The sequence below is a fragment of the Perca flavescens genome, chromosome 17 (genome assembly GCF_004354835.1).
Source record: "Perca flavescens isolate YP-PL-M2 chromosome 17, PFLA_1.0, whole genome shotgun sequence".
NCBI lineage: Eukaryota > Metazoa > Chordata > Actinopteri > Perciformes > Percidae > Perca > Perca flavescens.
The window spans coordinates 20771267-20798833 of NC_041347.1; the positions used below are offsets into that span (position 1 = coordinate 20771267).

At 39.7% G+C, this 27567-nt stretch overlaps 1 protein-coding gene across 1 annotated transcript in view; it reads right to left on the reverse strand.

Annotated features, from left to right (window-relative positions):
* Positions 1-1343: 1343 nt before the first annotated feature.
* LOC114572224 (VPS10 domain-containing receptor SorCS1) overlaps positions 1344-27567 on the reverse strand; it is a 48450-nt gene continuing 22226 nt past the window's right edge. The window contains exons 7-27 of the mRNA XM_028603741.1: positions 27424-27542; positions 26993-27082; positions 25954-26133; positions 23784-23930; positions 22533-22635; positions 22242-22318; positions 21572-21663; positions 21308-21415; positions 20927-21044; positions 20663-20796; positions 19258-19371; positions 18414-18585; positions 17938-18124; positions 17056-17189; positions 16404-16527; positions 15182-15294; positions 14214-14348; positions 6733-6832; positions 6120-6228; positions 4901-5055; positions 1344-3093 (exon numbers count right to left, since the gene is read on the reverse strand). Coding sequence (XP_028459542.1) covers positions 3035-3093; positions 4901-5055; positions 6120-6228; positions 6733-6832; positions 14214-14348; positions 15182-15294; positions 16404-16527; positions 17056-17189; positions 17938-18124; positions 18414-18585; positions 19258-19371; positions 20663-20796; positions 20927-21044; positions 21308-21415; positions 21572-21663; positions 22242-22318; positions 22533-22635; positions 23784-23930; positions 25954-26133; positions 26993-27082; positions 27424-27542 — 2570 coding nt within the window. The 3' untranslated portion in view covers positions 1344-3034. The remainder of the gene's footprint in view (positions 3094-4900; positions 5056-6119; positions 6229-6732; positions 6833-14213; positions 14349-15181; positions 15295-16403; positions 16528-17055; positions 17190-17937; positions 18125-18413; positions 18586-19257; positions 19372-20662; positions 20797-20926; positions 21045-21307; positions 21416-21571; positions 21664-22241; positions 22319-22532; positions 22636-23783; positions 23931-25953; positions 26134-26992; positions 27083-27423; positions 27543-27567) is intronic.

The window sequence follows — 27567 nt, forward strand, 5'->3', positions numbered from 1 at the left end:
TCATTCCACCTCTATCAATCTATCACTCAAGTTGCCAGTTACAGTTGGTTTTTATTTAATAGGGAACAATTACTGAGGCTGCAGTCAAATGATAAAGATTTTGTAAAGAACTACTGGTGTTCTATTGCTTATTCTCCATCCTCAGGTTTAGAAAAAAAAAACAAGCCTTTTACATTAAAATGCCAGAGCAAGGTTGGAGGACAGAACTGTGTGGCTGAAATGATTCTTCACAAAGCTGCAGCAACAAGGCCCTTGTTCCTCTGTTTTGCATTTTGTTTGCTACCTCAACCGCTTTCATATCACACACCAATCTTCATCACTCCAACAGCCATCAAAGCCCCGAGAGTCTTATTCTCGCTCCTGCTCTCAGTCCGAATTAACACCAAGGCCTTTCTCTAACTGCCCTGGGATGTTCGGTGGTGCACAATCAAATTGAACGGTGACAATCACTAATGGATGATTCGCTGCAGCCAGACACTGTAACGTAGCACTCAATGAAAGGAAACATGCTCATCAATTTCACACTGTGGCTAACACAATATTGCTGTGGGTTATTGTTGTGGGACATTTTTAATTCAAGGTGCTACCCAGTCTGGGAAAATCTTTCTTGATTTTTGTGTGTGTGTGTGTGTGTGTGTGTGTGTGTGTGTTTCCTGGAGAGGGCATAATTAATTTGTTCACAGTGGGAGAGCCAAGGAACTAGCCCATTAGAATCCCTCCAGGCTACTTGGTGCTTTTCATTGTCCTCCCGCTTGGCCCCATTGTATCATGCAAATGGTTGCACTGAAACTTTGAGCGTGCAAAGCAACACGTGTTAGAGACAAAGCAGCAAAAGCCACAAATTTGGCGAAGTGGTAGTGCCCGTCGATCAAAAGTACCAATTTGTTTCACCTTTTATGAAATCTGTTCTGTTGATTGACTAAATTAAAGGTCAAATACAACTATATGCAGCAGTCAACTACATGGATTTTACCAAATCAAAGAAAGCAGAAATAGGTTGTTAATGCTTTTGGGAAATGAGTTTAACAACCAGCTACGCTGCATCAATGTTGTGTTTCTGCTTTATTCTGCAACCATGGTTTCTCCTGCAAGATCAAATGAAAAACACAGTATGAACCCACTGCATAATCAATCACTTGTAATGAATGGGTCTTCTATAGCATCTAAGAAACGTAATATCCTGCAGTTCACATTTCTAACATTTCATTTTTTCCTAATTAAGACATATTTTTAATATCTTGAAAGAGGTAAAAAAAAAAAAAAAAAAAAAAAAAACATCATGCAATTTTGTTCACAATCATATTCACAGGTTGATTATTTGGACTTGACACAAGTTTTGTTAAATAAATAACAATCACAAAATAAAACTCGGCGTGGAAAGACAGTGTTCGTCTTATGATGAGTAGGCCTATGAGTTTATTTATGCTTCAGGCTCAATGGCAGGATTGGAAGGAAGAAGTATGGAGAAGCCTCCAGTCAATTTGTCTTACTGACATATGATGCTGACAACACTTAAAAAGAAAAGTTTGATGAAGAAGAACTTCAGTACTTATCCCAAAGAGACAGCAGCTGACCAAAGCTCTGTGCGTAGGCTGAGCCTTGTTGACAGGAGATACGTCTTCTCTATCTCTGTGTCCCTCGCAGCAAAGGAGATGAACAAATCTGCAGCCTTTTGTTTGCTGCGTCCTTGGGGGCGAACTGAGAACAGACTGCAGGCTCCTTTGCGTTACTGTAAACTGAGAAAATGCCATGTGGAGATGCTGGTATCACCGTGGTAGATAAACAGTCCAGAATTAAGAAAACGGTGTAAAATGAGTTTCCATTCAAACCTGGTGGTTTCAATGTTGTCGTACTTCCTGTAAGAAGGCACCACAACCTTCACAGTGAGATCACTTTTAAAGAAAAACAACAAAAACATGAGAAATGTTTTGTAACTGTGTCAAGGAGCACAAGTCTTTTAACTTTATGGTGGTGAATCTCGAACACAAACAAATAGCTAATCAATCTCAAACTAATAGGTAATTAAATGAAATACATATGTATCACTTTTTACTGAATTACAGCAAGTGTTGTTGCTGTTGTACTGTAGCTTCTTTGTTAACAGGAATTATTCCAAAAAATTACATTTAGTTTTCGTTATAGAAACCACAATGTACAAGAATTGCTCTGGGCAACAAAGCAAAACAATGAAGCACATGTTTAAAAGCCAATAATAATCCATATGCATGATTTAGATGAGACATAGTGTATAACCTAGTTGTACAGTAAGTAGGTATAACATGTATCATTCATTCCAGGGGCACTAAAATGACTTATTTGAGTCTCCTGAACAAGAGGGATTGCTCAGTTTCTCATATACTGTATACACCTATCTAGTATATCCACTTCTCAATCTTCTGTCCTTTTTTTGTTATGACATATATAAGATTTTGAGCAGCAAAGAGACAGGCTTGATGGAATACACAGATCTGGGCCTAGGAGCCCTCGTTCCTCTCCTGGATATTGCAAGCTTTCATTTGATGAGAATCTGGTGATAAGATTTTCTGATTGTACAGAGCTTAATGAATCTGCTTCCCTCACTGTCTTACTCAGATAAGCTATTTCCACAGTTAAACAAAGTAAACTTCACAAACACAAGCCCAGAGAACCAAAATAGGAGCACATTTTGAGATATTATTATACATCACTTCTGTCCCGCTGTTTAATAATTTCATATTTGAGTAGATGCAGCTGTAACCAGATGAGACAAATAACTTTTACTTCTTCCATTATGGATGTACATTATTTACATAAAAAGATCAATGTCCTTGCAAAAATACAAGTATTTTCAGTCAAAAAGTGTCCCTTTTCAAGAAGCAAGTATAAATCTGTACAGTCTCCTCAGAGGGATTAGGCAGCACAGTGTAAACTGGTCCATCCATGCATGGGTAGCAAAACACTCGAGACCATTCATTGTGACTGTGGTTTCGTAGCTTGCTGGAAGTAACTGCCAAAGAAGATGTATTGCTTTCGAGTTGGTCATAGACTCTCAACATTAAAACACATGGGGCGCTTCATCAGAGAGCTTGATGTCTGTGTGAGATGGCAGGTAGCCTGACAAGGGAGAAGAAAGGAAAGCGACAGAGGAGGAATTTTATGTACCCATTTGCATACGGGGGTATTTTTGCAGGCAAACACATTTATCTTGGACGGGTCGATTGTTTAGCTACGGGTAGAACTAAATCAACTGGAACCTCATAGATATTTCTTGATGAAAATGCTTTCACCACGCCACTACTTTCCTGATGCACTAATTATTTTATTGGGTCAAATAATTCACCTAGACATTCTCATCACTTTAGCTCGCACTTGATTGTGCTTCACTTACCTGTGAATACTAATACTTTGCTGTGACAAACTCAGGTTGGCAAATCCATAAATATACTGCACATAATAACTATCTTGGCAACTCCTGTATGATAATACAGAGGGAGGAAGAATAGCATCAGCACTAAACAATAAGTGAATATCAAGTATCTCATTCCCGTCAGGGAGCTTCAACTTGTGACCACTGTTCCTCTTTGCCAGTGCAGTTTTTAATATACTTTCACAATCTTCGTGACAACTTTATTTCCTAAAGGGTCAGTTCACAACATTTACAAAAAATATGTGCTCTTACTTAACCCCTATATATAACAATTTGTATAAAAATAACTATGCTGATAGTTTGGGCTTTATGTACTGAAGTTGTGGGATATCTGTCTCTGTGATTCTTGCCACAACTCAAACACAAAGGGGATGAATTAAATGTTTGTGGTGGTCATAGCATTAAAAAATTACATTTTAAAAATTCAACAGCAACAAGTCTTTCTAGAAACAATGTTCTGGTTAAGGCAGGGTCACATTAGCCTTCTGTTTGATCAGATGGCCCCTAAACAAGGATATGGTGTCGAAATTTTGGTGTGGTAAAGGAATATTTTCAGAGCAATCATCAAACTGTTATTGAACAAAACAAGTTGATTGCATGTTGCTAGGTAGTTTGTTTTTATTTATATGTCATTCCAAACATTTGGCCCATATCCCATGGGATTACAAGACACTGCTATATACAGTATCACACATAACACACTTCAGATTAAATCATAGACAAAACTAAAAGAAACATTATATGTACTCTCAAATAACATATGTTCATGTGTAAACTGCAAACATGTTGAATATTAGAGAACAGAAAATAAATGCTACAAGCTTAAAGTTTGTCCTGATTAAAGGCTTTTTTTCCTTGTCTCCCAGGCTTTCTCTAAGTAACTGGCTAACTTAAATGTTTTTTATGTGAATAATAGCCAACCCAAGTCTTCTGTACTAATTAACAAAAATAATGACTGTATTTTTAAGCAGTGCATCACTGTTTCTGCAAATTTGCAAGGAAAAGATCAAGAAGAGGCCGGAGATCGCAACGGAACAGGAAAAGCTTGCTTTCATTTGTCACACGCACAATATGGGCTTCAATTGAAGTGATGGAAGTGTAATGTGACCATGCCTCTACGGCTTTACTTTTCATAGGTGTCACTCTGAACAGTTTTTAATAGGAATTACTTTATAGTTATGAAATAGTTGGATACCTCAACCCCTGGTGAAGTAAAACCACTACCACCAGATACAACTTAAGGTAATTGAGAGAATGATTTTTTTGTCATTAGGATAATTTGGCCCTTTAAGTAATTCTGTAGTTTTTTATGACCAGTGCACCAACATTTTGGAAACTGCCCCTTTTGTTGCATTGAAAACAATGTAGGTGGTGATTACCTGACCTCTTTCAGAGGTGTAATACCACAGACTGAATAATTACTTTGACAAGTGATATAATAAAACACAACATAAAGAGGAATGACTGTAGCTTTAAAGGAAGACATAACAATACCTCTGCCTTTTGAATCCAACTGTACATCCACATTATCCAGTGAGGTCAGCTTGTCCCCCTCAGGGTTTGGGATGGCTATGGATGTCACTGTCGGGATGACCTCTTGTTCTTTGTCAGGCTGCTCTGCGGTGTATGTGTTGATGCCCGGGATCTTCCTGTAGGTCATGCAGAGGGGGAAAACGTTTGAAAAAATAAAGGCAAAATAATAGAAACCTGCCATCAGGTCTGTTTCACTAATGCTTTCACTAAGCATAATGTGTCACCCACTATTTTTAACTGTTAAAGATGGGAGAGGATTGCTTGAAAGCTGGAAACTAGGGCATTTTGCATTCCACAGGGCATTGCTCTCTCACTTTCATATTGTTCACCTCCATTTTCAATCAATTTTTTATCCCCTCAGATGCACCCCCAATTCTGCTTAAAACTAACATCTTGCATTTCTAATTTCAGAGTCTCCCCTTGTGATTTTGTGCCGCAGCTGGTGCAGTGACATTTGAGGCAGCTTTATAAACGAAAAGTTGATTTCTTAATGTAGTAATTAAGATCTTGAGAGTTAAAGTTAAGTGATGTTTTACTTTATAATGAGTAAAATTCTACAAACTACAGAGGAACTAAACCATTCCCCTATGATTGGCATAGGATTACCTGCTGCAGAGGATGCTATTTACTGTATGTCCCTCACTGTATAATATATGTTGTCTCAGGACTTATCTCCTCAACCTTTCCTGCCATTCAGCAGAGTATGCCTCACCTTGGATGGCTGTGTTTAGCATTTCCGAAAGGTCAAACCTCACATTGTCAGTTAGATGAATATTGATAACTGCAGGACTCTGACATCCATTCAGCACTCTGGGAGAATTGATTAGACTGTCATTCTCTGTAATATTCTGCAGATTGAGACAGAGGAGAATTGTCTTATTCCTCAAGCTATTATTGTGTCGCGAGTATCCATAACTCAGAGATATATGGAGTCTGAATACTTCTGGAAAGTTTAAGGAGTTCAGCAGTGAGTTGCTTGCTTGTAGATAATGGGGCAGACTCTGTAAAAACGCACACACACACACAAAGATACACACAAACCAAACAATAACATCTATCTTATCGTAGATATCTGCAATGATGAGTCTGAAAATCTGAGAATTGATCTCCACACATTCTTTCACAAAGTTCTTCTGTGCCTTGTATGCGGAGACAATATATTACATCCAGTATACTGTACCTTTTAAACTTATATATTACAAAGACAGCCAAGCCCATCAGTACGACTGACACAAGCATGATGACTGCAGTGCTGCTGTGGCCACTATCATCGCTGTCTACAAGAGGAGCTTTGAAGGAAAAAGAATGAAATGGAAATTGAGTACACATGAAAGCCAAATAAGGATAAATGCATATGTTTTATCTGACATCAATATAAATTATATAACAATGGAGCATCACCGCTGTCTTGTTATGCCGACAAAATTACAAAAATCAGGACAAAGAGCTTAATGTCCAATCAACACTTTATCGTTTTCTTCATAGTTTACTTTATCAAGAATAAACCACTCCCTATCATTACTGCTCTCCAGGGAGTTAAATATACAAACAATACACCAATAGGACAATTAAAACACATTAAAAAGTCAAGATTTCAGTTTACATTTGAAAGTCTGTAGATTAATTTGTGTTTACATAGACTTACTAGTCATCTTCACTTCAAACCTGGAGGGATTGCACAAAGTTTAGCCTCAAATAACAGAGAGACAACCACCTGAAATGCACCTCTCTCCCAAAAATGGATCAGACTACTATTTGTTCAGGTAGGTGTGTGGCAGAGACAGCAGACTAACCTGGAGATAGCTGCGTGGCGAACACGTTCACCTGCACCCCAGGTTTGAGTGTGAACTGGATGAGGTCTTGGTTCAAAGCACTTAGCAGAATCTGAGAAAGCTATGAGGAGGAGTGACGGAGCAGAGAAGACTCAGTTAGCAGCGGCTGCACAGCAATATTCCACAGTCATCAATATTTCAACTGCAGTCATTCCATCCAACAATCTGAATTATGAATCTGAATTTTTGCTTCCTTCTAAAGAGGAGTGAACGTTGATATGACATACAGAAAACCAAACCTGCTGCACCAAAACCCGGCAGGCCTTCAATGGCAATGGAAACCCTATCAGATAAAATGGCAGCCTGCTTATAGAGTGGCAGTGACATTTATAAAAAATAATAATCACCTTTTACGATTTCAATCAAAACAGGGAATTCTTCACGTGGTTATTGTTTTCAGCATACCTGATTTACCGATCTAAAAGTTCTGTGGGACAAATCTATTCAAAATCAAAGTGTGTTCTAATATCATAAAATTGCTGCTTTAATTTTTCCCCTAATGTGCCTCAAGTTCCCATGCTTTTTACACCTAAATGAAGCAATCATTTAACAGGAGACCAAAATGCCTTCCCAGAGCCCATTTGAGTCCTTAGCCATGCCTCACTAATTCCATCTCGCTCTTTCTAAAATCTTTCCACTGGTTAAAATTAGACTGCTCTACACAGTATGAATAATTACTTTTTGTTCTAGTGGCATATCAGGGTCAGTAAATCTATTACACATTTTAATAAGCTGCTCCACACATACACTTACCAAATGCATGTATGTATGTGTGGGCGCACGCTCAATCAATGCATCCACATTGCAAGTCATTCACTGGAGATGAGAGTGGTGAACTGAAGATTTATTACCCTATTGTCTGTGAGGTTCTGCCAGGTAATCAGACAGGCTTTAGATAAATACATCTCTTTAATTCCCAATCCAGGCCACCTGCCCCAGTTTGTCTTCTTTCTCAATGCCAATTATATGATGCATCAATGTAATTAAATACCTATTAACTTAGTTCAAGACTTACTGAGAGCCAGCAAAATGATGTTTACTTGTGATACATCGATGTCCTATCCGTTATGATGAATAAATGAGCTTTAGTTTAGCTGGTGCTTAAAAAAACGGTTTTATTGTTTTGTTTACATATTTAATAGCTTTCTATAACAAGATAAGAGATTCATTTTGAAAAAATGATTTTCCCTTAAGAAAGCAATAACAACCATGAAGCAAGCTGGCTTAAAATTATTATGGTTTTGTTGTGATTATCTAAAGGTTTATGCAAGTCTCTAAACTTCTAAACAACATGTACTGAGATGCTTTGTGAGTATTGTTTCATTGCTCTGATGGATGCCATTTCAGTGTTTTTACATGGGAAGACATTGCCCTCTAGTGTTGACATTATGCATTGCTTTTTAGGAGGGTTTGAAATACAAAGTGCATTAGGGAAGTGGGGACATTAAAAGTGCAGTAGGTAAGACTTATAAAACTAACTTTCTGTCATATTTGTTGAAACTGACCCTATGGTCCAGTAGAACTAGATGAAGCAGGTAATTAAAAAAAAAAGAAAAAGAAAAAGGGCTCCTCCGGCACCACCTACTGCCTGTAGTACGGTGGCCCTGAAGTGCAAATCATAACAGCACATAGAAAAACGCAACAGCAAATCAGAAAACAAAACAGCAAATAGGAAAACACAACAGCAAATAGGAAAACACGACAGCAAATATGAAAACACTTCAACAAATCATAAAGCACAATGGCAAATAGGAAAGCAAAACGGCAAATAGGAAAACACTTCAACAAATCATAAAACACAACAGCATTAACTTCTACCAGAAAATGTATGGCCTATCTGGTAGAGGATGGACCCTCCTAAGTGGACAGACGGACTGTCTGTCTTTTAAAAATAGGCACTTTTCCATGTTTTTCCACCTCTCCTTCCTGTTAAAAGACAGACAGTCCATCTGTCCAATCAGGAGGGTCCGTCCTCTGGTAGATAGGCCCTACCTTTTCCGGTAGAAGTTAATGCCATTATGTTTTTATGATTTGCTGTTTTGTTTTCCTATTTGTTGTTTTGTCTTCCTATTTGCCGTTGTGTTTTATGATTTGTTGAAATGTTTTCATATTTGCCGTTTTGTTTTATGATTTGTTGAAATGTTTTCATATTTGCCATTGTATTTTATGATTTGTTGAAATATTTTCCTATTTGCTGTTGTGTTTTATGATTTGCTGTTGCGTTTTTCTATTTGCTGTTGTGATTTGCACTTCAGGGCCACCGTACTGTAGTGCAATTTGCAAAAATCCACCGCTCCCTGTTCAGATGCACCAATCAGGGACAGGGGTGGTGTCTAACTGCGTGTCAATCACTGCTCATGCACACACATTCATTCTCCCTTATGGGGGGAGGGGCTTAGGAGACCGTTTTGGACTTTAGCAGAAAGGTTGGAGAGACTGAGAAATTGTTGATGTTCAAATTTTTGGGCTAAGTCCTGGATCTTCGCAATCCTAATTACCCATTTAGGACTTGAGCAATAAAGAAACAATCTCATTTTTTAAAGCTTGAGTCTGTGTACAAAGACAATACAAAGAGTCCAATCACCTTTTTTAGTCTAGTGGCGATGAATACAAACTAAAATGAACTATTTAAGTTTCTGTTTGGGGCAACATCTAGCTCACCCAGTAGAGTCCTTGGCAGAAGCCGTTCGAATCCAACCTGCCTGGCCCTTTGCTGCATGTCGTCCCCCTGTCTCTATCTCCCCTTACCTATCTTCAAGCTATCCTTCAAGCTCCCTAAAAATGATTAAAGTCATAAAACCACAAATACAGTAAAATAGGAAGCAGTTCTTTGATTGAATGACACCCCAAGGAATCAAAGTGGTTTACTCCAAAACTAAGTGAGGAGATGGGTCCTCTGTGTCTGCATGTTGATAACTGGAGCTATAGGAAAATATTCCTCTTGTTCTCTTGTTTTTTTATCTCAATAAACCACACCAGACTTCTTCGCATCTTTTACCCCAATTACTACAAACAATGTACATTCTTCATCATTGCTGACCTTTTCCGAGAAATGATGTAGCATTTTCCCTACCCAACATGCAGCCAGTGGTGTCCAATAATTTTACCGTGGTATGAAAATACATTTGCAGAGACTTTAAACTTGGCTGACTTCGGTAATCCATCACAATGAGCATCATGTCTGCATTTATTTTTGTCAAACTTAACCATATTGTTATGTGGAGACAGAGTGCAGCCTTTCCACATCAAGCTGCACTTAAAACTGTGTTACCATGCCACAATAATGTAACTTCGACAAAAATAAATGCGGACATGATGCTCATTGTGATGTATTGCCTCACAGAAAGACAAGTTTACCGCACTGCAATTTATGAAACCAATGGCTGCCTGGACGATTGAAAAATTATTGTAAATGTATGTAAAATGTAAAAAACTTCATAAAAGATATAGAGAATAATGTGTCATAATGCAAAGTATTTTTGACTTTTAGCCTCTTGTACTGTATAAGAGATTTTATATCTCAAACAAAAAAAGTAAAGGAAAAGAGTAGAGCTACAGGGAGACATCTGTGCAAGTATAAGTATCTGTTCACTGTATACTGATTACAGCACACATACCTCTGTTCTTCAGATATCCTCAGGACAGAGACTTCTTTAGTAAAGAAATTAACAAGCTGAGGGTAGTGGATCTTATTTTGGTTAACATATTCATTGATGTACTGTATATTAAAGATACCTAACAGTAAGGCTATAGTGGAACACTAAACTCCAAAAACTCCTTTACTGTTCATGTGGAAACGAAATTGGAGAAAGAATTGGAGATAATTTAGGATGATTGCAGTAATATATGGGCAAGCCAGACAATGACTACCAAAATTGAAATCAGCTTTTTTTATATTGGCAAGAAATTGCAAACAAAATGATGAATAGAGCTTAATGACTCTTTTGTTACATTGTACCAGGGCACAACCCTGAATAAACTCATGGCACAGGATACTATCGATGAAATAAATTGTAAGGAGAAATTGACCTTTATCTTAAGCCTACAATGTGAAAAATATGTAAAATAGTGGATAAAAATATATGTATATAAGTATATGTGCCTATAAAATGTAACCTGTATATGTCACTATAAGGAAGTGCTTCTGTACAAGTACTGTCATGCCCATGTCACGCTTTCAATTATCACCATCCATCCATCCATCTTCGTCCGCTTATCCGGTGTCGGGTCGCGGGGGGAGCAGCTCCAGCAGGGGACCCCAAACTTCCCTTTCCCGAGCAACATTAACCAGCTCCGACTGGGGGATCCCGAGGCGTTCCCAGGCCAGGTTGGAGATATAATCCCTCCACCTAGTCCTGGGTCTTCCCCGAGGCCTCCTCCCAGCTGGACGGGCCTGGAACACCTCCCTAGGGAGGCGCCCAGGGGGCATCCTTACCAGATGCCCGAACCACCTCAACTGGCTCCTTTCGACGCAAAGGAGCAGCGGCTCTACTCCGAGCTCCTCACGGATGACTGAGCTTCTCACCCTATCTCTAAGGGAGACGCCAGCCACCCTCCTGAGGAAACCCATTTCGCCGCTTGTACCCTGGATCTCGTTCTTTCGGTCATGACCCAGCCTTCATGACCATAGGTGAGGGTAGGAACGAAAACTGACCGGTAGATCGAGAGCTTTGCCTTCTGGCTCAGCTCTCTTTTCGTCACAACGGTGCGATAGATTGAATGCAATACCGCACCCGCTGCACCGATTCTCCGACCAATCTCCCGCTCCATTGTCCCCTCACTCATGAACGAAACCCCAAGGTACTTGAACTCCTTCACTTGGGGTAAGGACTCATTCCCTACCTGGAGAAGGCATTCCATCGGTTTCCTGCTGAGAACCATGGCCTCCGATTTAGAGGTGCTGATCCTCATCCCAACCGCTTCACACTCGGTTGCGAACCGATCCAGTGAGTGCTGAAGGTCGCAGGCCGATGATGCCATCAGGACCACATCATCTGCAAAGAGCAGCGATGAGATCCCCAGCCCACCAAACTGCAACCCCTCCCCACCCCGACTACGCCTCGATATCCTGTCCATAAATATTACAAACAGGATTGGTGACAAAGCGCAGCCCTGGCGGAGGCCAACCCTCACCTGAAACGAGTCCGACTTACCGAGAACCCGGACACAGCTCTCACTTTGGTCATACAGAGATTGGATGGCCCTGAGTAGAGACCCCTCACCCCATACTCCCGCAGCACCTCCCACAGTATCTCCCGGGGACCCGGTCATACGCCTTCTCCAAATCCACAAAACACATGTAGACCGGTTGGGCATACTCCCAGGCTCCCTCCAGGATCCTTGCGAGAGTGAAGAGCTGGTCCGTTGTTCCACGACCAGGACGGAATCCGCATTGTTCCTCCTCAACCCGAGGTTCGACTATCGGCCGAACCCTCCTTTCCAGCACCTTGGAGTAGACTTTACCAGGGAGGCTGAGAAGTGTGATACCCCTATAATTGACACACACCCTCTGGTCCCCCTTTTTAAAAAGAGGAACCACCACCCCAGTCTGCCACTCCTTTGGCACCGTCCCAGACTTCCACGCAATGTTGAAGAGGCGTGTCAACCAGGACAGCCCCTCCACACCCAGAGCCTTGAGCATTTCTGGACGGATCTCATCAATCCCCGGGCTTTGCCACTGTGTAGTTGTTTGACTACATCAGTGACTTCCGCCTGGGAAATCGGCGACAATCCCCGTTATCCTCCAGCTCTGCCTCTAACATAGAGGGCGTATTAGTCGGATTCAGGAGTTCCTCAAAGTGCTCCTTCCACCGCCCTATTACCTCCTCAGTGGAGGTCAACAGTGTCCCATCCTTACTGTACACAGCTTGGATGGTTCCCCCTTCCCTCCTGAGGTGGCGAACAGTTTTCCAGAAACACTTTGGTGCCGACCGAAAGTCCTTCTCCATGTCTTCTCCAAACTTCTCCCACACCCGCTGCTTTGCCTCTTTCACGGCAGAGGCTGCAGCCCTCGGGCCCCTCGGTACCCTGCAACCGCCTCCGGAGTCCTCCGAGATAACATATCCCGGAAGGACTCCTTCTTCAGTCGGACGGCTTCCCTGACCACTGGTGTCCACCACGGTGTTCGTGGGTTACCGCCCCTTGAGGCACCTAAGATCCTAAGACCACAGCTCCTCGCCGCAGCTTCAGCAATGGAAACTTTGAACATTGTCCACTCGGGTTCAATGCCCCCAGCCTCCACAGGGATGCACGAAAAGCTCCGCCCGGAGGTGTGAGTTGAAAGTCTGTCGGACAGGGGCCTCCTCCAGACGTTCCCAATTTACCCGCACTACACGTTTGGGCTTACCAGGTCTGTCCAGAGTCTTCCCCACCCCTGACCCAACTCACCACCAGATGGTGATCGGTTGACAGCTCTGCCCCTCTCTTCACCCGAGTGTCCAAAACATACGGCCTCAGATCAGATGAAACGATTATGAAATCGATCATTGACCTTCGGCCTAGGGTGCTCTGGTACCAGGTACACTTATGAGCATCCCTATGTTCGAACATGGTGTTCGTTATAGACAATCCATGACTAGCACAGAAGTCCAACAACAAACAACCACTCTGGTTTAGATCAGGGAGGCCGTTCCTCCCAATCACGCCTCTCCAGGTGTCTCCATCATTGCCCACGTGTGCGTTGAAGTCCCCAGCAGAACAATGGAGTCCCCCACTGGAGCCCCATGCAGGACTCCAGTCAAGGTCTCCAAGAAGGCCGAATACTCCGAACTCCTGTTTGGTGCATATGCACAAACAACAGTCAGAGTTTTCCCCACAACCCGCAGGCGTGGGGAGGCGACCCTCCGTCCCACCGGGTAAACTCCAACACAGCGGCGCTCAGCCGGGGCTTGTGAGTATCCCCACACCGCCCGGCGCCTCACACCCTGGGCAACTCCGGAGAAGAAAAGAGTCCAACCCCTATCCAGGAGTATGGTTCCAGAACCGAGACTGTGCGTAGAGGTAAGCCCCACCAGATCTAACCGGTAGCGCTCCACCTCCCGCACCAGTTCCGGCTCCTTCCCCCACAGAGAGGTGACGTTCCACGTCCCCAGAGCCAGCGTCTGCCGCCCGGGTCTGGTCCGTCGAGGCCCCTGACCTTCACTGCCACCCATGTGGCATCGCACCCGACCCCAACGGTTCCTCCCACAGGTGGTGGGCCCATGGGCTGGAGAGATGGGAGCCACGTAGCTTGTTCGGGCTGTGCCCGGCCGGGCTCCGTGGCAAACCCGGCCACCAGGCGCTCGCCGACGAGCCCGCCGTCTGGGCCTGGCTCCAGACGGGGGCCCCGGGCTTCCTCCGGGCAGGGTCACTCCATCTCTACCTTGCTTCTTTTATTATCACAGAAAACCACATTGTAGTGAGCATCTGCCAGGGGCTGTTAAAATGATTTGATGAGACAGTACCTGATCCAGGTGTGCCCATTTTTCATCCATGGCTCCATGTCCTGGCCTCTTCTCGGGCACGATGAAAATCTCTGCTGTTGTTGGTAAACCTGGAAAGACTGTGACCAGGAGCTGATCCCAGTTGATTCCTGTGACCTTTAATAACAACAACACAACCTCATTATAAACTTTTTTTTTAAGTGACAGTGTCTGAAGTGATACTCCATGCTTTAGCCCTGTATTAATGAGTAAATACTGCTGGCTCTCCGCTTCATACATCATTTGCCTAAGTACCAGTCACTGTCAAGATATACTGCACGAATCAACTGAAACATGCAAGTTCACTTTGACTGTCTTTGGTAAAGGCCAGGGCTTTTAGTGCATTTATGCCGTAACCAGAGGTCTCCTGTCAGTTTCCTGGTGTAAACCATGGTAATATCTGACAAGACAGAAGGTCAAAGTGAATGTTTCATACTGAGGGCTACTGTAGGATATATATAGAGCTCAGTATCCAGGTCTTTTACATAACCTGCTGCTTTTTTTGACATCCCCACAGTGTCTTGAGAGGTGAAACCAGATGCATTTAACCACAGTTGGGCTCACTTTAATTGAGGTTTTGGTGTTCTCTCCAGGCAATAGCATTCAGTACTTTAGAGAGCACATGGAAACTGTCACAGTAATGCTTTTACTGCCCTTTAGTGTTTTGACGTTCAGTTGAAAGCTGGTGATAATGATTTCAGGTGATGCGCCATGTCAGCATGCAGAGGTTAACAACTAATTACACAGCAAGTTAGGTTAAAGACACTGCAAGTAGTGGAGTGCGTCGCTTGACAAAAGACCACATGCATACATTACAAACACAGCATAACCAAGAATGAAAATGTCAATGGCTCACTAGACAGAGGACTTGAGTTTTTCTCTCCAGACTAGTGCAAAGTTGCTAATTGCCAGAATCTGAATAAGTTCAGTTTATTCTTTCAGGCACTGACCTGAACCATGGAGCTCTTCACCACTCTGCCAATGTCCTCTCTCCACTCAGACACCCCAGGGTTCAGCTCGTCCAAAGTAGAAGAAAAGGCCAAAACGTGTGACCGGAAATAATCTGAAATGCAGGCAGAGATCAAATTGAGACCTAATGTATGTCTTCTGTCTAACTTTAATAATACAGTATAGATTACCTCTTTAGAAGCCACCTCAGATACTTTGAATAACAGAGTACTGTACAGAGTCAATTCTGTATTGACAGTCTATGGTATTGGAGGCTAGAATTAAATGGCTTAAATGTGACTGCCAAATTGTAAATTGAGGAAGATGAAGAAGCATAGGAGTACAACTGTCTGTCTCAAAGTTCATACATGCTGATGTGATTAATTCTTTAAGATTTTATATATTATATCCCAGAAAAGGTGCATAAGATGAATGGTGAAATGTTGGAGTTCCCATGATGAAATATATTAACCTCCTACTTTTGGCAGCTAGGAAATGCATTGTTATTCCCTCAATATCTAATATTTATCCAACTCCTTCATCAAGATCAAAGAGAAGCCTCAGGAATTTTACATAATTTGGCCTTTTTAAAATTAATTTTGAAAACATTTTGTGTTTGGATGGTTCATTGTAGATGTAATTCCTTAATAAGCTCAATGATGGGTTAGTCTTGGGGATGTACTAGGTTTATAAGTTGTGGGATATGTCTTTAATAAAGACAAAAAGAAAGTCAAATAATGTTTACAGTTAAAAAGAAGAAAACTCTAAAGGTAATTCAATGCATACATGTAGACGTGAGACGTGATTTCACAAGCTACAGTCAAAATATGAAGGAATGAATAAACAAATCTTTAAAAAAAGGCCTCAATATCGACTTTTTAGGTTTATTCCTAACCATGGAAACAGCAGCTTAACAAAACTATTCCTGTCCACTTAGTTGAGCTTTCAGCCAAATAGCATGGTCTACATCAGTGACTTGGAGTTTGCTCCATATACAACAATGTGATAAAAACTAAACCATAACTATGGCAACTAAGCAAATGCCATCCACTAATGAAGGCCACATAAGCTCTGGAAAAACCCAGTAAGGAGACATTGTGATAAAAAAAATTTTTGTCGAAAGGCTTTGAAAATTAAAAAACTTCAATTTGAAGACACAAAACTGACTCCATAGTTTTCCATTCATAATTATATTAAGAGGCTGTCTATGTGTATTGAGTTTACCATAAACAGCCACTGTCATTTGGTCCTGATGGACAGTATTGCCAACTGAAGCCTGAACAGTGACAGTGTGCCTTCCCTCCTTGGAGAAGGTGAAGGATATCGCTCCGTCCAGAGTCACAACAGGCTGAAAGGCAAACAGAAACAAAAAAAACAGAAACAACATAACTACACAATAAACAAGGAAACATCAGATAATAAATCTATACAATCTCCAAGGGGAATGTAAGGCAGTTTGTAGTACATCCACATTCATACACACAGACCACAGTGTGCATAAATATGGATGTATCTGATGTCTTTCATGTAGTCATGTTGTGGTGTATTTATGTATATATAAATGTATGCAAGGCTTTTTAGACTGTGGCAACAAATTGCCTTGGAAAAGGACAATTAAGAATCTAAAAGGTGCATACCTGAAACCAGTTCTGCCAACATTTGTGCGTGCATGAGGGGTATCTAAGGTTAAGTAGTTACTGGATTGTGTACTGTAGTTACTAGATTTAAATGAGAGAAGAGATGTGAGGTATTTTGGAAGCAGGGCTTTATAAATGAATAACATGAGATGGCTATTTGTGACTTGTGAATCTATCACGCCATTCAGTAAACAGGCTGCATGGTAGGAATGAGATAAGAATGAGAAAGTAAGGCTTACCTCCGTTTTGTTATTAAACCACCAGTAATAGGTGACTGTTCCCACATTGCTGGGGCGTAACACTGTCGTGAGGTTTACTGCTTTGTTCTTGACGACCACCAAAGGAGCCGAGAGCTGGACGTGTTCAAGCTGACCTTTAAAGAGAAAACATGAACACTATAAATTAACACCTTTTGTTACAATATGGCTAAATACTGTTTCCATGATGCCATATTTTGGCACAACAATGACTGCCCGGAACATACTGAGCATATACCGGTAGATAAGACAGATAAGCTAAGAGAAATGGATTGCACTGTGGGAGTATTTTGACTGTGTGTCTGTGAATGTTTTGATGCTTTTTTGCCGCCATGAAAATGTCACCATTGGAATCCATTATAATGAGCTGAATTCAAACTGACCACAGCTGCTCTTCTCTTTAAATGTGAAGACAACAAACAGCCATATTTTACACCTACATGGGGTTAGTGACACTTAAAACTTAAAATGGAGATTTTGGATGTAGTCGCGCTTTAATTAGCCAATTTTAAGTTACAGAAGAGTCGTTTGCGCAAGTGTTTGAATTATTTTTTGATTTGTTAAGGCCAACAAATTGAAGTGTTTTGACTTATTGAAGGTTGCTGGATCTTATATTGGATAAAGGATCAATATCTTAGCTAACAGTGCAGTCACTTTATGATATGAAGTAAAATTAAGTTAGTTCCAAACAAGTTCAACTTGTCATGAATGCAAGTGATGAAAGGAAGTAAAGGGGTTTTACACAATTGATTAAAATAATGCAGACAAAGGGCCTGTTTTCACATTTAAAAAAATTGTAAGACTAATCATACAATTGTTTATGTTTTAGCAACCACTTTTAAATGACCAAGTTATTTGACTCACAGGAGACGTGGAGGTAGAGTATCACTCTGTCAAAGCCCAGAGTGTTGGTAGCTGTAGCAGAAACTTGGTATATGCCAACTTTACTGTAGATATGCTTGACCCCATCATCAATGGAGCTTATGTTAACATACGATATTGCTGTCCCGTCGCCAAAATCCACTGTTATACTTGTCATGGAGCCGAGACCCTTCGAAAAGAAAACAAAATACTCACATCACTCACACTGTAGCCTCAGTTGTTTTGTCAGTGTCCTTGCTGACACATAACAGAGTGTGCATTTTCCATAATATCTACAAGAAGGAGGTCAAGTGGTAAATCATGTTATGTCATTTGATACGCTGGTGCTGCAGCCTCTGTGCTACGTCCCTGACAGCATCTCGATATACAGATAAAACACTAAAGAAAAAGCATGCAGCCTACAAGTATCTCCTTGTAATACACACACTACTGTTGTTTTGATAAAGTGAAGCCAGCACCTCTTCCAGAAAGACCAAGAAAGTGACATTCCTCTCCAGTGTTGCTACCAGTGTTCCCTCACTGGTGAAGAGCTGGAGGCCCCTGGGGGCCTGACTGGGACATTTTTGTCGTCTGGGGCTATACTTCAACAGCATTACCTCAGTGCAGTTGTTAGACAAAGCCCGGCGATATCTGGAATTCATTAAAGACCCCCAAAAGACACAAATGACCAACACATGAGTGTAAAAGCAGACATATAACACATGCACACACAGGGATACATTCATAAGAGATGTACAACAACCGTTTTGGTCTACTATACCCCAACAACTATATCAGATGAGCTCAATTAAGCTTTTTATCAACACCAGCCTTCAGTTACAAGTGTGTCCATGTTATTAACACTATTAATTATATAAAAATGAATATTTTTACAATAGCTATCATGAAAACTGTTGATGTTTCAACTATTTCTCCATTACTTTTAGCTATTTTGATGTCTCTGCTCACTTGCTAACTAGTTTTCAAACACTCAATTGCAGAATTTGGTGTTCAGGTGCAGTCAGTTTATTATGGCTGGTAGTTCATTGGTTATTTTGACAATAAATATGCTAAAGATCAGCCTCAGATCAATTTGTAATTCTGCTTTTTGTGACAATTTGTGTTCTGACTTTCTTCCAATCTTCCTTCTTCCATCTGTTTTGAAGGTTAGGAGTCTCTCATGGATAGTGTTTAGTATGCAAGCAACTATTCTCACACAGAAAAGCAGATGTTTTTCAAGAAAGTTGAGCTTGAATGTAACCAACGACATCTTTACAGCCACTACTCCCTTTGTTCGTGTCAATACAACAGATTCAGGTGTACCCTGTGGTGTTGAGGAAGCTGTCCCCCGTGATGCAGTCTCGAGATGTTGCTGAAGGAACGAACCAGAAAGCCCGAGCGCAGCTACCGTCAATCTGCCTCTCAAACCCGTAGTCGCTGTTTTAGTTGGAGCAACATGTACAGAAAGAGATACACTGAGGAGTTATTGAGATTACGTGAGCTTAGAATTATAAGGTTCTATCTCCGTTTAGGGTAGTTCTGAGATATTGAGCATCAAAGTTTTTACATCCCAGCTATTTTGTAAGATGGAACCATTTTATTTTATTAATAACTAACTAAAAAAATATTTTTTTTACAAAATAACACCACACAGGCATTAATAAACACCTAAGGGATCAGATTATGTCAAAAACTCAATTTCGGTCAAAAGTCGAAATAGAACCTTATAATTCTAAGCTCACGATTACTTTTCATTCACATATCAAATATAATTACTCAGCTCAAACAGAATCATACAATAAGTACATGTCTACTGTGACATGGAGGTATTCTTGGCTCAAGAAAACTTTTCACAGCACAGCAGCTCAGAGTATTTGAGATTTGATGTTTTGTGTAACAAACCTCGGAAGAAAAAGGATTGTGCATGTTTACACAAACTATAATTATACCTCGGGAAAGTCAGAGGGATCTGTCATCTGAGTTTTTTCGTCGTGATCAGTGAAATTCTCTCTCAGGAGAGTTGGAAAGTTTAATAAGCTTTTTAGTAATAAAGAGGTGTTAAGCTTGTTTAATTGAAAAAGTGTATACAGAAGTATAAGAAGTTCTGAACTGAAGTGACACTTGTTAGACATATTAAGTATATAATATTATAATGTATTCAGGAGTGAGGCATTAGTTTTATTCATTATTCAAATCTATTCAAGTGCACTTTGTATGAGTAACATATTTAGAAATGCACTGCTATCACATATTTGACTGTTGGGGATGAGCTTCAATATCTTCAGACATCTTCTGTCAGTTAAATTAGTGTGTGATGAAATGATCATTCCTGTTTTATAAAATGATGTCCAAATTTAACATGTTTCACAGTTCATTGCATTAAACACTAGTTTGATTATTTATGTAATTTTGCACAAATTTGCCATATTTTATATCAAAATCAGAAAAATATGTTTTTATTTATATTGGAATATTAAGTACAACCACAATCTTATATAAAGATTATTCATCCCTAAGAGTTAAAACAACTGATGGCATGTTTTTAAATCACAGTACTCACTTACTAACTTACATCCTGAGTCGATACAAAAGACAACACAAAAACAAATTACAATATACAACTCTTCAAACACTGCTGTTATTGTGCCTTAGGTTTGCTTATACTCTGCCTCTGGAGATTGACAAAGTGTTGTGCATTGGATTTAATGAAGTAAAAAAAAGAACTTACCACTCAAAATCTGCCTCTGTGCACGGGCAGGAGTCTGACATCTGGGAAATATACTGATTTCTGGCCTTGACACATAGAATGTTTGCTTTCAGTTTTTGGAAGATTCTCTTCATTCCCATGATGCACACTTCGCCCTGTGATGATTAATGCATCATAAACATTTCTGAGATTCTCTTTCCTTTTTTTCATCTTGCTTTTATTGTGTGACTGAATCACAGAGATTCACTTGGGTTTAATCAGCAAGAAGCAGCAAGATCCTCTTACCTCATTGTGTAACTGCCATGTCATGTAATCTTCAGATGTGCATTGTTGTTGGAAAATGGACCGGAAGTCAATTTTGACAAGTTGCCACTCAGATCGATGACTAAAATGACCAAATATTCTGCACAAACAAGCCAGAAATACAATGTCAAAAACATTGGGTATGTGGGGCAGATTTAAAAAAAATAAATAAATAAAAAAATCACTCCACTTTGGGTAATTTAAATGCACTTTTTAATCCATATTCCTCTGTGGGTTAAATAAACTCCTCTACATCTTGGGCTTATGAAACCCTTTTAAAACCTGATTAAATAAATAATTACCCAGTGCAATAATTAACAAACTAGAAACACATGAGCGCTTTATGGTTCCTTCATATCTTACGTCATTATGAGGGTGTCCTCTCCAGGCTCCCCCAGCACCCCGTCAACATAGAGCGGAGAGGAGGTGAAGCTATATTTGTCCCAGTTTCTGCCCTCATCAAAACTCAGCCTGAGGGAGAGAACAATGGTTTGATCAAAGACAGACCAGCCACAAATAGAGTTGAATTCAGTAAGAAAATCCTCAGCAGAAAAGCAGTCTGACTCCTTGTTTTGAAGATTGAGTACAGTCTCTAAAAAGATGCGGTACACCCTTGGAGAACCTTACCAAATGTGTCTAATTGGCAGAGGTGTGTGTCGGATGGCCACCAGAGACCCTCCTTGATTCAGGAAAAACACGCTGTACTCTTCTTGAAAAACCTGCAGACACGACCAGCTTCCATTTATCACACCAGAGAATCAATCAAGTCGACATAAAGTGTGCACCGATGACAACATTAGGAACATGCATACTACACCTACACAGTAAACAAGTAGAAACCACAAGTGTTCTTTACACAAGAGTCTTAGTTGTGTGAATAAACAACAGCGTCAAGCAAGCGTTGCTCTCTTTGTTGATTTTTGTTGTCTTAAGCAAAAGGCAAAAAAAATCGGTACGTTCCTTTTGGTTTATTTGTTTTACAGATCAGAGATGCACATGTCTTCACAATGCTGGGTGTCAAACCTCAATTCTTTATTTCTTTGCGATCATGGCTGTATCACCAAGAACTGAAAAGTGAGATCTGAAAGTTGGTACTAAAAGCTCAGCCAGAGCCCTATTCTTTTTCAGATAATGCCTGACTAAAGTCCTGTTTGTTTCATTTTGTTCTGTAATATATTGAGGGAAAGACAACAATTATCAAAGAAGCTTTTAAGAAGTTCAACAAAGTGATTTGTACAAAAAGTATTGGTGCAGAAACACAGGTATTGGAACCAATCTTACAGTTATCATACTGTACCTCTCTCCAGCTGTTTCCAGCATCAGATGTGATGAATATACTGACATTATTACTGGTCAGCTCAGGTCCAACTACACCTGAACACAAAAGGTAGAACAGCACTATTTTCAGTATTTATTCTGGCTAGACATGTTTTTGTTATTCTTTCCACTGAAGTAACATGGAACATGTGCAGGAAAGATTTATTTCATTTTGAAAACTGTTTTTGAAAGACAGATTTGAATGAGAGTGCTAATGGATACATTCGAGGACCATCATTAAGGATGAGAGCAAATCAAATAATCTCTTCACCTGACGCTATTATAATTCCTGGAGCTGAATCTTTGCTGACAATGTTTCCCGAGGTGTAAGGATTCTCTGACACATGAAGGTGTAGATGCAACGAACAGTAAGGCTGCAAAACACAAACACGAGGAGATTAGTTGGCTGAAGTCAAAACATGTAATTCAAAGGTTTAATAATGACCTGGATCACGTACAATAGGCTTCATAATAACTGGCCTGAATTGAGTGACAATCTATCATTATTTGAAATAAATTAATAATTGTCTTGTTAACTAAGAAAAAAGTAAATGTTAAACTCAGAGAGATCTGGTAAAATAAATTTGAACAATTAAAGAAGACAAGTTTACATTACAAAACATTACATATATAACATCATCAACCATCAAGTCTCCATAGAATATACTGAGTAAGGGTATGTTATGCTGGAAGCTCAATATGGAAGTATCCCTTTGACTCTGATACATGTTTACTTAACAACTGAATATATCAAAATGTGTATTTTCAGTTATTATGGTTAGTAATATTACAGCTAAGACATCTTCTTATGAGTGTATACACACTGCACAGTACATTAAAATGTAGTCTGGATGATGGGACATGTTCATGGGACTTTTATTGGACTCATAAAAATCAACAAAGTGGCTTCTTAGATTTTATTTATGGCTAAGAATGTACTCTGTGTAGGATTGTAGGATTGTATTAATTTTCATTTTAACTTTCCTTTAAAATGAATAAAAACAAAAACCTATTTCAACTGAACATCAGTCTTGATGATTAATGAATGGTGACTTAATTTAATAAAGAGTCTAATAAATAATGTTTGTGCAACTGTGCAAAGACGTGCAACTGTACTGCACATCAGTGCACTAAAATCATCACAATTATGATATCATATGTTACACATAGAGAATTTTACAATTTATGATAAAATCCTCACTAAATTTTTAAAAGACTATGACTACCATGACTAACAATATTTATGAATACAATAGAACATTGTTAATAATATGACTTTTGGATTCATAATTAATAATGCATAGTTATGTTGAGATTGGTGTTACCTTTAAAGTGATATAGATATTAATTGAGTATGTCAAATTATTTGAAAGGTCTCTTCAGTTACTGACATATTTCTGAGCCATGTTGATGTGATTTACATTTAATTGCACTCTTTGACAACAGCTTTGCATGTTTTTTTTTTTTTAAAAGATAATGGAAATCCAAATAAATAAATCTACCTCGTCAGTGGCCCACTTACTGGTTCACAATAAACCTTGTTTCCCTGGAGATCGGTTGTTGGAGCCTGAATAAGACGCCAGTCTCTCCCCTTGTTGTATGTGATATAAGTTTTCACTTGGTTCTCAACAACTTTATTTGACAGGAACACCCCTTTAATCCCAGCAACCTGCGAACATGAGAGACAGAGAGGGGTTGGGGGAAAAATTGCAAAAAAGGGAGGAAAAAAAACATATATTATTCAGACTTAAGTAAAGCTGAAGGCCTAGTTCGGAGAGAATACGATGTCAGAAAGTGATAGTTTTACTGACAGGAAGCACTATTTTGGACCATCTGTAGGACTCTGCTGAATCAAAACAACATATGGCGCAGCCTTGAGATATTTCTTCTTCTTTGTATTTATGTGCACAGAGATGCTGACTCTCACGTTCAGCTCTCACTTGAGTTCACATTTCTCTTCCATTTAAAGAGCACAGATCTTTGTCAAAGGAATAAATCATCATTTCATATCTTCTACTGGACAATGCAGCTAAATATTTCTGGGCATAAAATGTGTGTGGAGGTCAGTGAGCAGTGAGAGTAACCAATGCTGATGGCTATGTTAGGTGTGTGTTTGTAACAATGTGATGCTTTTACTGCTGGCTGCAGATGAGGATAATCTAAAGTGATGCATACATGTGCAGTCACTGTGAACTTCATAGCACATTTGTCAACACAGATATAACATGTTCAGGGCACAAGTTAAAGCAGATATTTTACCCTGCATTGTGACTATGCGCTTTAAGTGACACTAGTGATTCCTATAGATGGTACATTACCCGAAGACCTGCAAAAAAAATGTTTTGTGCGACAACAATGTCACATGAAAAAGATAATAAAAGCAGGCAGAAAGTGCATATGAGCGAGACACTCAGACGCAGCAGAATGAAATGTACCAACATCTGTTCCATTATGGTGAGGACATCCAAGACATCTGAGTGCAAGGTACAATTAAGGAAAGCATGGCAGAAACTAACCAAAGTTTTAGGCTGTCTGTTGGTACTTTACTTGTCAGAATCTCTTGTTATTGTTCAAGCTTCCAAACCAGGAATTTAAATTTGTATGGTGCTCTTAGATACAGTCTTCAGTTTCTTCTCAAAGTTAGGTGGACTTTAAATTGCATGTCAATGTGAGTGGATTGATGAATAAAGCTAAGAGGTATTTTACTAAAGTGTACAACTAAGCATTATTTTTCATTATTAATAAATCTGTTACTATTCAATGTCAGTACATAGTGACAAAAGCCCATTTATTCCTAAGAACACAAAGTGAGCTTTTCAAGTGTATTCTCTTGTTCAGACCTGCAACAGTTGATCAACAGAAAATAAATCAGCATATATAGTGATAATAAATGAATCGTTTAAGTCATTATCAAACAAAGATTCAAGCTTTTCAAATGTGATGATTTCCTGATTATCCTTCTTAACATTATTGTAAACTGAACAATTTGGGGTTTTGGACTGATAAAACAAGTTGGTTGGATAAAACAAAGCATCTGATGACATCACCCTTGGCTCTAGAAAATTACAATGGGCAACTTCTACTAGTTCTGACATTTATAGACCTAACAATTAATCAATTAATCAAAAAAACTGTTTGAATAAAAATAATCGTTACTTGCAGCCCTACTCTTGTCTGGCCAATAGTTCAAAACCTGAGATAATATAGTCAGAAAATCAATTTGCAATGATACAAAACAGATAACACAGCAAATCCTCAACTTTGAGCAGCAAATCTGAGAACCTGGAGTGACCAAATGTTTAGCTTTTTGTTTGATAAGTGATTTAAATGATTATTTGATTATCAAAATGGTTGCTCATTGATTTTCTGTCAGTCGATAAACTTCATTACAGTGCTAATTAAATGTAATTAATTTAGAGTAATCCAAGTATGGGCAGCACTGGAACATACTTAATATCAGTGTATAATTGCACACAGAGTCAAATTGCATAACAGAGAATGATTTTGCATGTATAATTGCACTAATTATTATGAAGCATGTCAACTCATTGGTTTGATAGTTAACATTCATGAACACAACACATTGACCTATAAACTGCAGAAGTTTTATGAGTTGGTCCAGCATGCCTGAATAACATGAAAACATGTGAAATGATGACTTATGACTGATGACTGACACGGTTGCTGCCTACCTCATAGAGGTCTATCATGATGTTGCCCTCCGGTCCTCCACTGCTCACAACGTTTTCCAGCATCAGGGTGAAGAACAGCCCTCTGGACTCAGACATGTACAGGTTGTAGGAGTCATTCTGATGCCAGTCCTGAATCGCTGCCACCACCTGGTTGTCATCTGTGCTGATTATCTGCAAGTCCTAAATATGTGAAATTCATGAGTACTGTAGATGCCAATAAGGTTTTAAGAATGTATTTAAAGGAGTTTTCTCAACAAAAATCTGCATATTAGTGTGCGCATATTGGCCACAGAGCTGGAGCAGCAAGCTAGCAGTTTGTCACTTCTTGACATGATTCAGTCAGGATCAGCAGAGATTAGACATCAGACGTTTCATGCCATGCACTAAAAATTAAGACAGGCTCCATTTAGTTTGACTGAATCCCTTCTCCAGAGTGAGGTGAGGTAGCGGACGTGTGTCCTTCTTAAGAACATTTTCACAGTCTACATGGATGGATGGACTGATCGAAACAACACTGTGGGCACTAAATCTGTTGTTGTGACACGGTCTCGAAAACCACTAAGCCATCCTGCTGTGCTTTTAGTAAATGGTATTCAGTGCAGAACTCTGTTTTTGTGCAAATGCAAATTGAATTGAATTTTTCCTTTAAAAAAGTTCCTTTGGAGTTGTGGGGAAACTGCAACTCCAAATTAATTTTTTAAAATAAAGATCTGTTGATACAGACGAGAGGGCAACTGATTAAAAACTGTGCATGGGCCTTAAATAAATACAAGATCTGAAGATGTAGGCTAATTATGCATAACTGAATCAATTTTCAGGAGGATAATAATGTGGGGAAAACAATTTAATGCATTTGTCAGCAGACATTAGTATTAACTGGGAACAACTGTACTTAAAATCAACCCTCACTAAGTCATCATGATACCACAAATAAGCCTGAAGTAATGTTTCACAGTAAAATAAATGCTGCACTTGTTTTGCTGTTTGTTCTTCTGCATGTGCTCAACTCACCAAACTGCATCCCTTCCAGCAGTCTTACCTTTGGCAGAGTGTACTTGGGAAGCTTCATTGGGTAGAAAGAATTTCTTTTATAGGACACATAATGGACAGACTGGCCACCTACTGGCACCTGGAAAAGCAATATAATGCAAGTTGCAGTGCAATCGAATTTCAGGTAAATATTCATAAACTTCACTGTGTACACTGATTGTTAGCAGCATGTATCAAACAATTTAAGCCACCATCAAAACTCGGGGTTTGCTACTGATTAGGATGTTGTGCATTATGCAGAGTGGAGTTGTAGTGTAATACACAATGTTGTGATTTCAATTACATGCCATCCTTTCCCAGGATAATGGCCCCTTTTAGTTAATGAAAAACATGACTGTACATTAAGATGCGATTGAATGCAGTGGTTTTACAGCTTTTAATTGTCTTTTAATGAAGCCAGACCTTGCAGTAAAAACCCACCTGGATGAAAACGTATTCATCCTGAACCACCAGGGAATTAGGGATGATAAATCCAGGGAAAGGCTTGCCCTTGTTTCCATCAGAGCAATTCTGAAGTTTACAAGTTATGTACTGTGACCCTGTGGGTAAGCAAGAAATGAGTGC